Here is a 12,156-nt window from a genome sequence, read left to right as displayed (position 1 = left end):
GCAGGGCCCTGTATATACTATAGGATGTTATAGAGACATGTGATGATCTGCAGGGCCCTGTATATACTATAGGATGTTATAGAGACATGCGATGATCTGCAGGGCCCTGTATATACTATAGGATGTTATAGAGACATGTGATGATCTGCAGGGCCCTGTATATACTATAGGGTGTTATAGAGACGTGTGATGATCTGCAGGGCCCTGTATATACTATAGGGTGTTATAGAGACATGTGATGATCTGCAGGGCCCTGTATATACTATAGGGTGTTATAGAGACGTGTGATGATCTGCAGGGCCCTGTATATACTATAGGGTGTTATAGAGACATGTGATGATCTGCAGGGCCCTGTATATACTATAGGATGTTATAGAGACATGTGATGATCTGCAGGGCCCTGTATATACTATAGGATGTTATAGAGACATGTGATGATCTGCAGGGCCCTGTATATACTATAGGATGTTATAGAGACATGTGATGATCTGCAGGGCCCTGTATATACCATAGGATGTTATAGAGACATGTGATGATCTGCAGGGCCCTGTATATACCATAGGATGTTATAGAGACATGTGATGATCTGCAGGGCCCTGTATATACTATAGGATGTTATAGAGACATGCGATGATCTGCAGGGCCCTGTATATACTATAGGATGTTATAGAGACATGTGATGATCTGCAGGGCCCTGTATATACCATAGGATGTTATAGAGACTTGTGATGATCTGCAGGGCCCTGTATATACTATAGGATGTTATAGAGACATGCGATGATCTGCAGGGCCCTGTATATACTATAGGATGTTATAGAGACATGTAATGATCTGCAGGGCCCTGTATATACTATAGGATGTTATAGAGACATGTAATGATCTGCAGGGCCCTGTATATACTATAAGGTGTTATAGAGACATCTAATAGATCCATAAGGAGTCTGGACCTGCAGATCAATACTGTATTATATTATGGAATTGCAATTTATTATATTATATTATTGATTATATTATAAGACATTACTGGATAATCACTTACCGACAAAGGGCAGGAGAACATTCTTCCCAACTCCGATCACAGAATTACTTTTACTAGAATATGATAAAATAGGAATTATCGTTAGTAAATCTGCTCATTAGGGTCCAGACAGAATACAAGACACTTAAAGGGATGAACTAGATTATTTTTTGCTGATTAGGGGAAGATACCAAAACTTGTTCTTTTTATTTTTTACTACTCTGTTTATATTATCTGAATTATCTGTAATTATTTGTACATTATTATAGATAATTATTATTATTATCTTGCCTGAGCAGATTTTAACAGCATTTAGAGAGATGCTTTACAGCAGGGCCCATGGACCATAGACGACAATAGACAGGAGCTGCCCTAGTCAGGTGACATAACTAGGAAAGGTTTCTGGGTGTGCTCTGTGACCTTTGAATAAGGGAGGGGGGAGGCTGAGCTCCTATTGTCTTCTCTATCTGCTGTTGTTACCTCTCACTGTAATGCTGTACAGATCACTTTCCAGCAGCGTCCTCCTTATGACCATGACTGTAGATCAGTGGTCTCCAACCTGCGGACCTCCAGATGTGGCAAAACTACAACTCCCAGCATGCCCGGACAGCCGTTGGCTGTCCGGGCATGCTGGGAATTGTAGTTTTGCCACATGTGGAGGTCCGCAGGTTGGAGACCACTGCTGTAGATTAATATACACTCACTTGGTGCCTTTCTCCAGGGAGCCGTGTTTGGGGTGGATGGCTTGGCTGCTGAATGACTGGCTCCGGATCAGCTTACTCTTCTTACTTTCTCTGCTCACTACAGGAAACAGACAGACGGTAGATTGCCAGCTCCTCATCATGTGTGTGCGGGGGGCTCCATACATATGTACTGGGTTTTCTCATGGTAGATATTAATTGTTAGACAATTTTATATATATTTTTTATTATGGACAGTATAGCAGCCGGCTGTTCTATTATGGGATCACTGATGGTCTTCCTTCTGCGTGCTGTCATTCCTCCTGAGGCCACACGGGGCAGTGATGTCAAAGATCGAGGGGTTGTGGGAGGTTTATATTGGGGGATAGCAATTATAAGTGAGGGGGCTGGTGATGTCACACAGGGGACAGGGTTATCTGGAGAGGTCTGGTGAGGTCACATGGGGGGGGGGGTGCAGGATTATCTGGAGAGGGCTGGTGATGTCACATAGGGGGCAGAGTTATCTGGAGAGGTCTGGTGATGTCACATAGGGGGGGCAGGATTATCTGGAGAGGGCTGGTGATGTCACATAGGGGGCAGAGTTATCTGGAGAGGTCTGGTGAGGTCACATAGGGGGGGGGGTGCAGGATTATCTGGAGAGGGCTGGTGATGTCACATAGGGGGCAGGGGCATCTGGAATGGGCTGGTGATGTCACATAGGGGGGGCAGGGTTATCTGGAGAGGGCTGGTGATGTCACAGATTCAGGGGGCAGGGTTATCTGGAGAGGGCTGGTGATGTCACATAGGGGGAGGGGTTATCTGGAGAGGGCTGGTGATGTCACATAGGGGGCAGGGGCATCTGGAGAGGGCTGGTGATGTCACATAGGGGGCAGGGTTATCAGGGAAGGGCTGGTGATGTGACATAGGGGGCAGGGTTATCTGGAGAGGGCTGGTGATGTCACATAGGGGGCAGGGTTATCTGGGGAGGGCTGGTGATGTCACATAGGGGACAGGGTTATCTGGGGAGGGCTGGCAATGTCACATAGGGGTCCGAGTCATCTGGAGAGGGCTGGTGATGTCACATAGGGGGCAGAGTTATCTGGAGAGGTCTGGTGAGGTCACATGGGGGGGGGGGCAGGGTTATCTGGAGAGGGCTGGTGATGTCACATAGGGGTCCAGGTCATCTGGAGAGGGGCTGGTGATGTCACATAGGGAGCAGGGGCATCTGGAGAGGGCTGGTGATGTCACATAGGGGGCAGGGGCATCTGGAGAGGGCTGGTGATGTCACATAGGGGACAGGGGCATCTGGAGAGGGCTGGTGATGTCACACAGGGGGCAGGGTTATCTGGGGAGGGCTGGTGATGTCACATAGGGGACAGGATTATCTGGAGAGGGCTGGTGATGTCACACAGGGGGCAGGGTTATCTGGGGAGGGCTGGTGATGTCACATAGGGGACAGGATTATCTGGAGAGGGCTGGTGATGTCACATAGGGGGCAGGATTATCTGGAGAGGGCTGGTGATGTTACATAGGGGGCAGGGTTATCTGGGGAGGGCTGGTGATGTCACATAGGGGACAGGGGCATCTGGAGAGGGCTGGTGATGTCACATAGGGGGCAGGATTATCTGGAGAGGGCTGGTGATGTCACATAGGGGGCAGGGTTATCAGGAGAGGGCTGGTGATGTCACATAGGGGGCAGGGTTATCTGGAGAGGGCTGGTGATGTCACATAGGGGTCAGGGTTATGTGGAGAGGGCTGGTGATGTCACATAGGGGGCAGGGTTATCTGGAGAGGGCTGGTGATGTCACATAGGGGGCAGGGTTATCTGGAGAGGGCTAGTGATGTCACATAGGGGGCAGGGTTATCAGGGAAGGGCTGGTGATGTCACATAGAGGGCAGGGTTATCAGGGAAGGGCTGGTGATGTCACATAGGGGGCAGGGTTATCAGGGAAGCGCTGGTGATGTCACATAGGGGGCAGGGTTATCACGGAAGGGCTGGTGATGTCACATAGGGGGCAGAGTTATCTGGAGAGGGCTAGTGATGTCACATAGGGGGCAGGGTTATCAGGGAAGGGCTGGTGATGTCACAGAGTCAGGGGGCAGGGTTATCTGGGAAGTGGACTTGTGCAGATATCAGCTCTCAGTAATATACTATAGTATAATATTACAGACTCCGCTGGTGATAGCACTTACCTGTCTGTGTACCCGATGACCCGGAAATCACCGTGGGGAGACTTTTTGGCAACGCTGATCCGGTTTTGCTGTCTCTGCCTAAAACAAGGAACAAGTCAACGATAATTGTTAAAGGAGCATACGACCTTAGATGAAAAACCTCTGCCTTTCTCTTTACAGCAAACAGCGCCACTACTGTGCATGGGCTGTGTCTGGAATTGCAGTATGGCCCCAATCACTGTCCAATAAGGCAGCAGACACCTCCAAGATTATATTTGGTGCCTCTGGACCAGGATTTGCTTTTATCTAATCTGAATGACTAAAGCAAAGTTTAAGGGCTGAATTATCTGGAGCGGTTATCGGCCGTGTACGTTTTGTTCCGTTCAATGGGGCCGATCCACAACCAGGCCAATCCCATCTGAAATCAGTGGATGTGGATTCCGCTCTGTGTGAACATGTCCTTATAACACTCCAGCTCTATTATATACTGCCAGAGATTAAGGTTAGGGGCCCTTTAATAATTGGGTACCTAAGATCTTATTGTCTTGTGGGGGAGGAGGCGGACACATCGGTGACTTACGTTTCCTTTCATAGTTCTTCTCGTTGCTGGATCGAGATTCGCTCTGCTGCTTCTCTTTTTCAATTTGTTCCTGAAAATAAAAGAAATTGAGAAGGAAAAAAAAGTTCATAAATAAAAAATAAGAAAAAGTAATGATTAGGAAGAAAACCCTGACCCGATATCATCCTCTCCCTGTGCGAAAATACTATGAAGAAATATAAATCTGAGCTCCAGCTGTGGTGACCCAGTAAGGAATACCGTATTCTGGCCAACCTGTCAGGCAGATGTTGCCTTCAGTGTCCCTCCTGGGCCCACACTACTCGGGACTCAATATACAGTAATGTTATGCTATTGTTGTTGTTCTGGAATTCTCTATGTTACTGTTGCTTTCAAGGAGAAATGCGGTGCAAAAATTTTAACTTCCTCTGTGCCCAGGCTGCAAAAACTAAAAAAAAACAAAAACTTTAACTCACCTTCTTACATCCCCCGTCGGTGTCCCGGTCCTCCAGTGCTGCTTGACTCCCTGCTTCTTTGGCTCGGAACGTCACACTACGTGTCCCGCCTCGGCAGGTGATAGGCTGAGCGCACTGTCATAAGGAGCCCGGGCAGCAGGGAGAAGGCAGGGCCCGAGCTCCTTACATGACAGTGCGCTCAGCCTATCACCTGCCGAGGCGGGACACGTAGTGTGACGTTCCGAGCCAAAGAAGCAGGGAGCCGATCAGCGCCGGAGGACCGGGACACCGACGGGGGATGTAAGAAGGTGAGTTAAAGTTTTTAGTTTTTTTTGTTTTTTTTTGGATCCTGGGCACAGAGGAAGTTAAAAGTTTTGCACCACATTTCTCCTTTAAGTCTATTAAGCAGGAAGTGTGCAAGATTAAATCAGGTGACCTGTCTGCCCCAATGGGAGCTGAACTCCTGAGATACAGTGTGGAGAAGTCAGAGGTGATCTGAGGAGGCCTCAATCTAACAAGAAGTCTAATCCTGCAACCGCGTATCTCCTAGCGAAAATCCCCTACACTCAGGCGAATGTCAAAGCCTAGTGGAAAGCACTAAACTCTGGGGAACAAAGTCAGTAGTCTTCAGTCAGTGTGGGTTGCCATTCATAACAAGCACAGCACAAACAACTACAAGTCCCAGCAAGGCGATAGGCTTCCAAGGTTTACTCTGCCCCTCCCATTGCCCCAATCCATACTGTAAAGGATTTACCATCTATCCTGCCTCAGTAAAGACAATTATCTTTAACCTTGTATCGGAGTATTTATTGCCCCGTGACTGGCCCAGGAGAAGCTGTCTCCAACCTCAGACTGTGCATAGGATAACGGTGCCCTGGCGTCACGAAAAGGTTAATTGCACATTACCCTCACCCGACACCACACAGCCAACTGCTGCAACTGGACTATAAGGCTGTGTTCACATGTTTCCAAAATTGCTGCTGAGCAGCTGAAAGTGGGCGGGGCTTTTGCTTACATTGTGCAGCATAAGTTATTATTAGAGAATAATGTAAAGGTCCTTGTGCAGTAGTGAATTCAACTTGAGAAAAAACAGACACGATCGCACATCCACAAGATGCACCTTGATCTAAGGCTTCACAGCAACATTTATTAAACTAACAGGTCGTTATTGTACTTTATGATCGTGAAGTGCAAGCCCACTAGCCCGTCACGGCCACTTGTAAGTAGTGGGTCCCTAGCATGAGTGGCAACCACCACAGCCCCAACACCAGTGCCCACACGGGGAACGACCCAACTGGCAGAGCAGCCCCAATGACACTCAAACCAGTCCCTCGGCCGTGCCACCCCACAGACACAGCATCGGGGCAGCAACGGACGCCAAACAGCCCCGCACTAGGGGGAACAGATGTGAAAAGCTCACTCACCATGTGCTCCCAGTATGAGACTGGGAGGCTGCCAGGAGGAATAGGGCCCTAATGCAGCTACTTGTCAATTAAATAGGCCTGGGCTGAGGGGCAGAGTGCAGAATCGCCACTGAGTGCTGCGCCATTTTATTCTAGGGATGCTAGGGACCCACTACTTACAGGTGGCCGTGACATGGCTAGTGGGCTTGCACTTCATGATAAAGTACACTAACAACCTGTTAGTTTAATAAATGTTGCTGAGAAACCTTAGAACAAGGTGTATGTTGTGGATGTGCGACCATGTCTGTTTTTTCTCAAGTTGAATTCACCTTGTGCAGTGGTCTCAACCTGTGGCCCCCCCCCCCCCCCCAGATGTTGCAAAACTTCAACTCCCATCATGCCCGGACAGCCAACGGCTGTCCGGGCATGCTGGGAGTTGAAGTTTTGCAACATCTGGAGGGCCACCGTTTGAGTCCACTGTTCTTGTGTATGCCTTGTGCTTACCTATTTTAGCTGATGTGGCAGGCATGGGTTTTTTAGCCATAATAATTCCTATTTCAAACCAGAAATGATATTCTCGCGGTGTGCACCTTTCCCATGATTATGTGGGTTTCCAAAATTGCCAGAAAAAAAAAAAGTGCAAGTTTACTGCCATTTTACGCCAATTATCTGCCCACATTTCCTTTTCTCACCATCTCCAGCAGCAGATGCTCTTCTCTCTCTTTCTCCTGGTCCAGTAAATCCTTTTCAAAGAAGCGTTTCTGGTACTATATAAATATACATAGACGAAAGTGATAAAAGAAGCGTCAGCGCCATAGGACGATCGGATGTGTCGATACTGTATGGGGGCGGTGATGGGGCGTTGGCGTCCACAGTACTTACAGCGTCCATAGGCATATCCATCCGATCCAGCTCCATCACAGTCTGCAAAAGAGTAAGGGAAAACACCCAATGTAATAAAGAGCTGCAGCACATCCTCCTCCACAGAGGGGGCGCTCAACCAGTGGCGCTTCACCATGGTCAAGGTCTCTCCTTGCTGTCAGGGAATGTAAACCTCTGTCCAGGATGACGTTACAGACGCAGAATGTGTGTCCGTTCACTGACAGTAAGCAGAGATCCTGAGGCTTCATTGACAGACATGTCGCTCACCCTCTTCACCACGGACAGCACGTCTTTGTCTTTCTCCTGACACAGTAATTTCCTGACACACAGTTCCATCTGCTGCAGTAAATGTTTATCCGCCGGCATCTTCAGCGACGACTTCAGCTTTGGCAACATGTGACAAACCTTCATCCTGCGGAGGAGAACACGTATGTTCATATAAACACGCTTTTTACATGTACAGATGATCCCTAAGTGGTAAATCTGACCATAGACATGAGGATTAAAGGGGTACTCTGCCCCTGGACATCTTATTCCCTATCCAAAAACTGCACATAATGTGAACTGACCCCAGCCTACTTATGAGCCTCAGCATTTTAGGCTTCTGTTTGCGGGGGTCTAGCCAGGTGATCCGGTCGGTCTCATTATGTGAATTTTAGTGATAAAACTCCACACCCTCTCTCTGCAAATATAAATAAATCATGGGAAATGTGGGCACCACAAGAATACAATTTCTGTTTTGAAATAGGAATTATCATGGCTAAAAAAACACGCCTGCCACATCAGCTAAAATAGGTAAGCACAAAGCATACACAAGAACAGTGGTCCACCAAATGTTGCAAAGCTTCAACTCCCAGCATGCCCAGACAGCCAAAAGCTGCAACATTTGGAGGTCCACAGTTTGGAAGACCACTGATCTTGTGTATGCCTTGTGCTTACCTATTTTAGCTGTTGCGGCAGGCATGTTTTTTTTTAGCCATTATAATTCCTATTTCAAAAAAGAAATCATATTAACGCTAAAATTCACTGGGCCCCAGGAACCATAAGCCTAAAATGCTGAGGCTCATAAGTGGGTTGGGGGTCAGTTCACATTATGTGCAGTTTTGATGCGTACTATTATTCAAAATGATTTTTTTTTTTTGTTATATGAAGATTTTGAAATATTGTTTTATGACATGCTGATGTTCACATGAAGTCAGCTGACCAAGAGCAGACGCTTATCTCTGACATATTATACATTGGGATTTTCTGTGAGTCAGACTGGTGATCACATGACCCAGTTACATTAATTTAAAAACCTAGATGGAATAAAACAGATGGTGCTGTACGATTAGTGATGGTGAGGGTGCATGATATGGGAAAAGTATTACATAACACAATCCTGTAACCCCCCCAACCCCCAGAGGTCAGATCCGACCTTACCTGACATTGGCCACAGGGTCACCCGTCAACTCCAGAACAGAGAGGTAAAAGTATTTACAGAAGAAAGACTTTGAGAAGAACTCCATGATGTATTCACACGTGTCCAGGAACCGCAGTCTGTTCCAGTAGCTTTTACCTTGGCCCAGTTCTGGAATACAAGATGTCAGGTCTGATATGCGGAGACATTAAGGAGTCACTCCGAGTCTACAAAACATAGTCGGCACTTACGTTCCACCAGCTTCTGGATGATCTCATGCCTTTGTTCTTGCTTGCGGTTATAGCGCAAAAATATGCACAAGGTCCGACTCGCCGCCTTCTGGACCGGTAAGACATTCTAGGAGGGGAAGAAAAGATGGGTCTTCAGATACTCCCCAAAAACGCTACCCCCAAAAAATCTGCCAACTCCACTGCCGCACGTGACGGCCTCCATATTGTTACAGGAGGAAAAAAAGAGGTCACATTATTTGAAGTATCTACTCATGAGGCTTTAGAGTGTTGTATAGATGCCCTATAGTAATGTTCCCTGTATTAGAGCCCGGGCCCCTCTCTTCCCTTGTATTAGAGCCCGGGCCCCTCTCTTCCCTTGTATTAGAGCCCGGGCCCTCTCTCCCCTGAACAGTATTACAGCCTGGGCCCCTCTCTTCCCTTGTATTAGAGCCCGGGCCCCTCTCCCTTGTATTAGAGTCCGGGCCCCTCTCTTCCCTGTATTAGAGCCCGGGCCCCTCTCTTCCCTGTATTAGAACCTGGGCCCCTCTCTTCCCTGTATTAGAACCTGGGCCCCTCTCTTCCCTGTATTAGAGCCCGGGCCCCTCTCCCTTGTATTAGAGCCCGGGCCCCTCTCTTCCCTGTATTAGAGCCCGGGCCCTCTTTTCCCTGTTTTAGAGCCCGGGCCCTCTCTTCCCTGTTTTAGAGCCCGGGCCTTCTTTTCCCTGGTCAGACAGATCCAGATCTCTATAGAGAAACATGTCCTGGTCAGATGGATCCAGATCTCTATAGAGAAACATGTCCTGGTCAGATGGATCCAGATCTCTATAGAGAAACATGACCCGGTCAGATGGATCCAGATCTCTATAGAGAAACATGACCCGGTCAGATGGATCCAGATCTCTATAGAGAAACATGGCCTGGTCAGATGGATCCAGATCGCTATAGAGAAACATGGCCTGGTCAGATGGATCCAGATCTCTATAGAGAAACATGTCCTGGTCAGATGGATCCAGATCTCTCTAGAGAAACATGTCCTGGTCAGATGGATCCAGATCTCTATAGAGAAACATGACCTGGTCAGATGGATCCAGATCTCTATAGAGAAACATGGCCTGGTCAGATGGATCCAGATCTCTATAGAGAAACATGTCCTGGTCAGATGGATCCAGATCTCTATAGAGAAACATGGCCTGGTCAGATGGATCCAGATCTCTATAGAGAAACATGTCCTGGTCAGATGGATCCAGATCTCTATAGAGAAACATGACCTGGTCAGATGGATCCAGATCTCTATAGAGAAACATGTCCTGGTCAGATGGATCCAGATCTCTATAGAAAAACATGGCCTGGTCAGATGGATCCAGATCTCTATAGAGAAACATGGCCTGGTCAGATGGATCCAGATCTCTATAGAGAAACATGGTCTGGTCAGATGGATCCAGATCTCTATAGAGAAACATGGCCTGGTCAGATGGATCCAGATGTCTATAGAGAAACATGGCCTGGTCAGATGGATCCAGATCTCTATAGAGAAACATGGCCTGGTCAGAGGGATCCAGATCTCTATAGAGAAACATGGCCTGGTCAGATGGATCCAGATGTCTATAGAGAAACATGGTCTGGTCAGATGGATGCAGATCTCTATAGAGAAACATGGCCTGGTCAGATGGATCCAGATCTCTATAGAGAAACATGACCTGGTCAGATGGATCCAGATCTCTATAGAGAAACATGTCCTGGTCAGATGGATCCAGATCTCTATAGAGAAACATGTCCTGGTCAGACGGATCCAGATCCCTATAGAGAAACATGGCCTGGTCAGATGGATCCAGATCTCTATAGAGGAACATGGCCTGGTCAGATGGATCCAGATCTCTATAGAGAAACATGACCTGGTCAGATGGATCCAGATCTCTATAGAGAAACATGTCCTGGTCAGATGGATCCAGATCTCTATAGAGAAACATGGTCTGGTCAGATGGATCCAGATGTCTATAGAGAAACATGGTCTGGTCAGATGGATGCAGATCTCTATAGAGAAACATGACCTGGTCAGACGGATCCAGATCTCTATAGAGAAACATGTCCTGGTCAGATGGATCCAGATCCCTGTGGAGAAACATGGCCCGGTCATGACCAGGTGTACCTTTGCTCCACCAGTGGAGGGATTAGCCGATATTCTTACAGAACAATTTCATCACCTAGCGGGATCCATGCTACAATGAATTGCTGTGGTTCTGAAGACCAAAGAAGATCCAAGGCATTACTACAAGGGGGCTCTAATAATGGAGACATTCAATTTATAGAGGCAATGGGGGCTGAGCACAAAATATTCATTCACCCAGGTCCTGGTTGTGATAAAATAATCAGCAGAACATGAGTAAGAGACATGAGGCTCACATTGGTCAGGATGATGGTGAACATTCGGTGCAGGAAGCGGTAATAAATCTGGTCACTAGATATAATGTGTGGCAGGCAGGAGAACTTCTGCAGGAGTTTCTCATGGCTTCTCCACTTCAGTGAGTTGGCGACTCTCTGCTCCGCTGACGTCAGCGCCGGCACTAGGTCGGGTACAATCATAAGCTGCAACGTAAAGTAAGATAATCAGAACTGAAGGCACAAACCTGAAGTCACCAAAACAGGAAGATTTAGACAGAAGAAGAAGAAAAACTCCAACCAATCAACTAGTGCATCACATAACACCAAAACAGGAAGATATAGACAGAAGAAGAGAAACTCCAACCAATCAACTAGTGCATCACATAACACCAAAACAGGAAGATATAGACAGAAGAAGAGAAACTCCAACCAATCAACTAGTGCATCACATAACACCAAAACAGGAAGATATAGACAGAAGAAGAGAAACTCCAACCAATCAACTAGTGCATCACATAACACCAAAACAGGAAGATATAGACAGAAGAAGAGAAACTCCAACCAATCGACTAGTGCATCACATAACACCAAAACAGGAAGATATAGACAGAAGAGAAACTCCAACCAATCAACTAGTGCATCACATAACACCAAAACAGGAAGATATAGACAGAAGAAGAGAAACTCCAACCAATCGACTAGTGCATCACATAACACCAAAACAGGAAGATATAGACAGAAGAGAAACTCCAACCAATCAACTAGTGCATCACATAACACCAAAACAGGAAGATATAGACAGAAGAAGAGAAACTCCAACCAATCAACTAGTGCATCACATAACACCAAAACAGGAAGATATAGACAGAAGAAGAGAAACTCCAACCAATCAACTAGTGCATCACATGACACCAAAACAGGAAGATATAGACAGAAGAAGAGAAACTCCAAGCAATCAACTAGTGCATCACATAACACCAAA

At 47.0% G+C, this 12,156-nt stretch overlaps 1 protein-coding gene across 2 annotated transcripts in view; it reads right to left on the bottom strand.

Moving 5' to 3' along the window:
* Positions 1 to 12,156, bottom strand: part of PPP4R4 (protein phosphatase 4 regulatory subunit 4) — a 103,804-nt gene that overhangs the window by 7,669 nt on the left and 83,979 nt on the right. For both annotated transcript variants that reach the window (XM_056546019.1, XM_056546020.1), the window contains 10 exons: positions 11,196 to 11,378; positions 8,817 to 8,922; positions 8,589 to 8,736; positions 7,434 to 7,578; positions 7,167 to 7,208; positions 6,977 to 7,051; positions 4,451 to 4,520; positions 3,892 to 3,969; positions 1,723 to 1,819; positions 1,040 to 1,092 (listed from right to left, as the gene is read on the bottom strand). In XM_056546019.1, the coding sequence (XP_056401994.1) occupies positions 1,040 to 1,092; positions 1,723 to 1,819; positions 3,892 to 3,969; positions 4,451 to 4,520; positions 6,977 to 7,051; positions 7,167 to 7,208; positions 7,434 to 7,578; positions 8,589 to 8,736; positions 8,817 to 8,922; positions 11,196 to 11,378 (997 nt within the window). The remainder of the gene's footprint in view (positions 1 to 1,039; positions 1,093 to 1,722; positions 1,820 to 3,891; positions 3,970 to 4,450; positions 4,521 to 6,976; positions 7,052 to 7,166; positions 7,209 to 7,433; positions 7,579 to 8,588; positions 8,737 to 8,816; positions 8,923 to 11,195; positions 11,379 to 12,156) is intronic.

This window comes from Hyla sarda, chromosome 11, assembly GCF_029499605.1.
Source record: "Hyla sarda isolate aHylSar1 chromosome 11, aHylSar1.hap1, whole genome shotgun sequence".
NCBI classification, from domain to species: Eukaryota; Metazoa; Chordata; class Amphibia; order Anura; family Hylidae; genus Hyla; species Hyla sarda.
The sequence above is the reverse complement of the archived record's forward strand: the minus strand, read 5'-3'. Positions and strand labels throughout refer to the sequence as shown.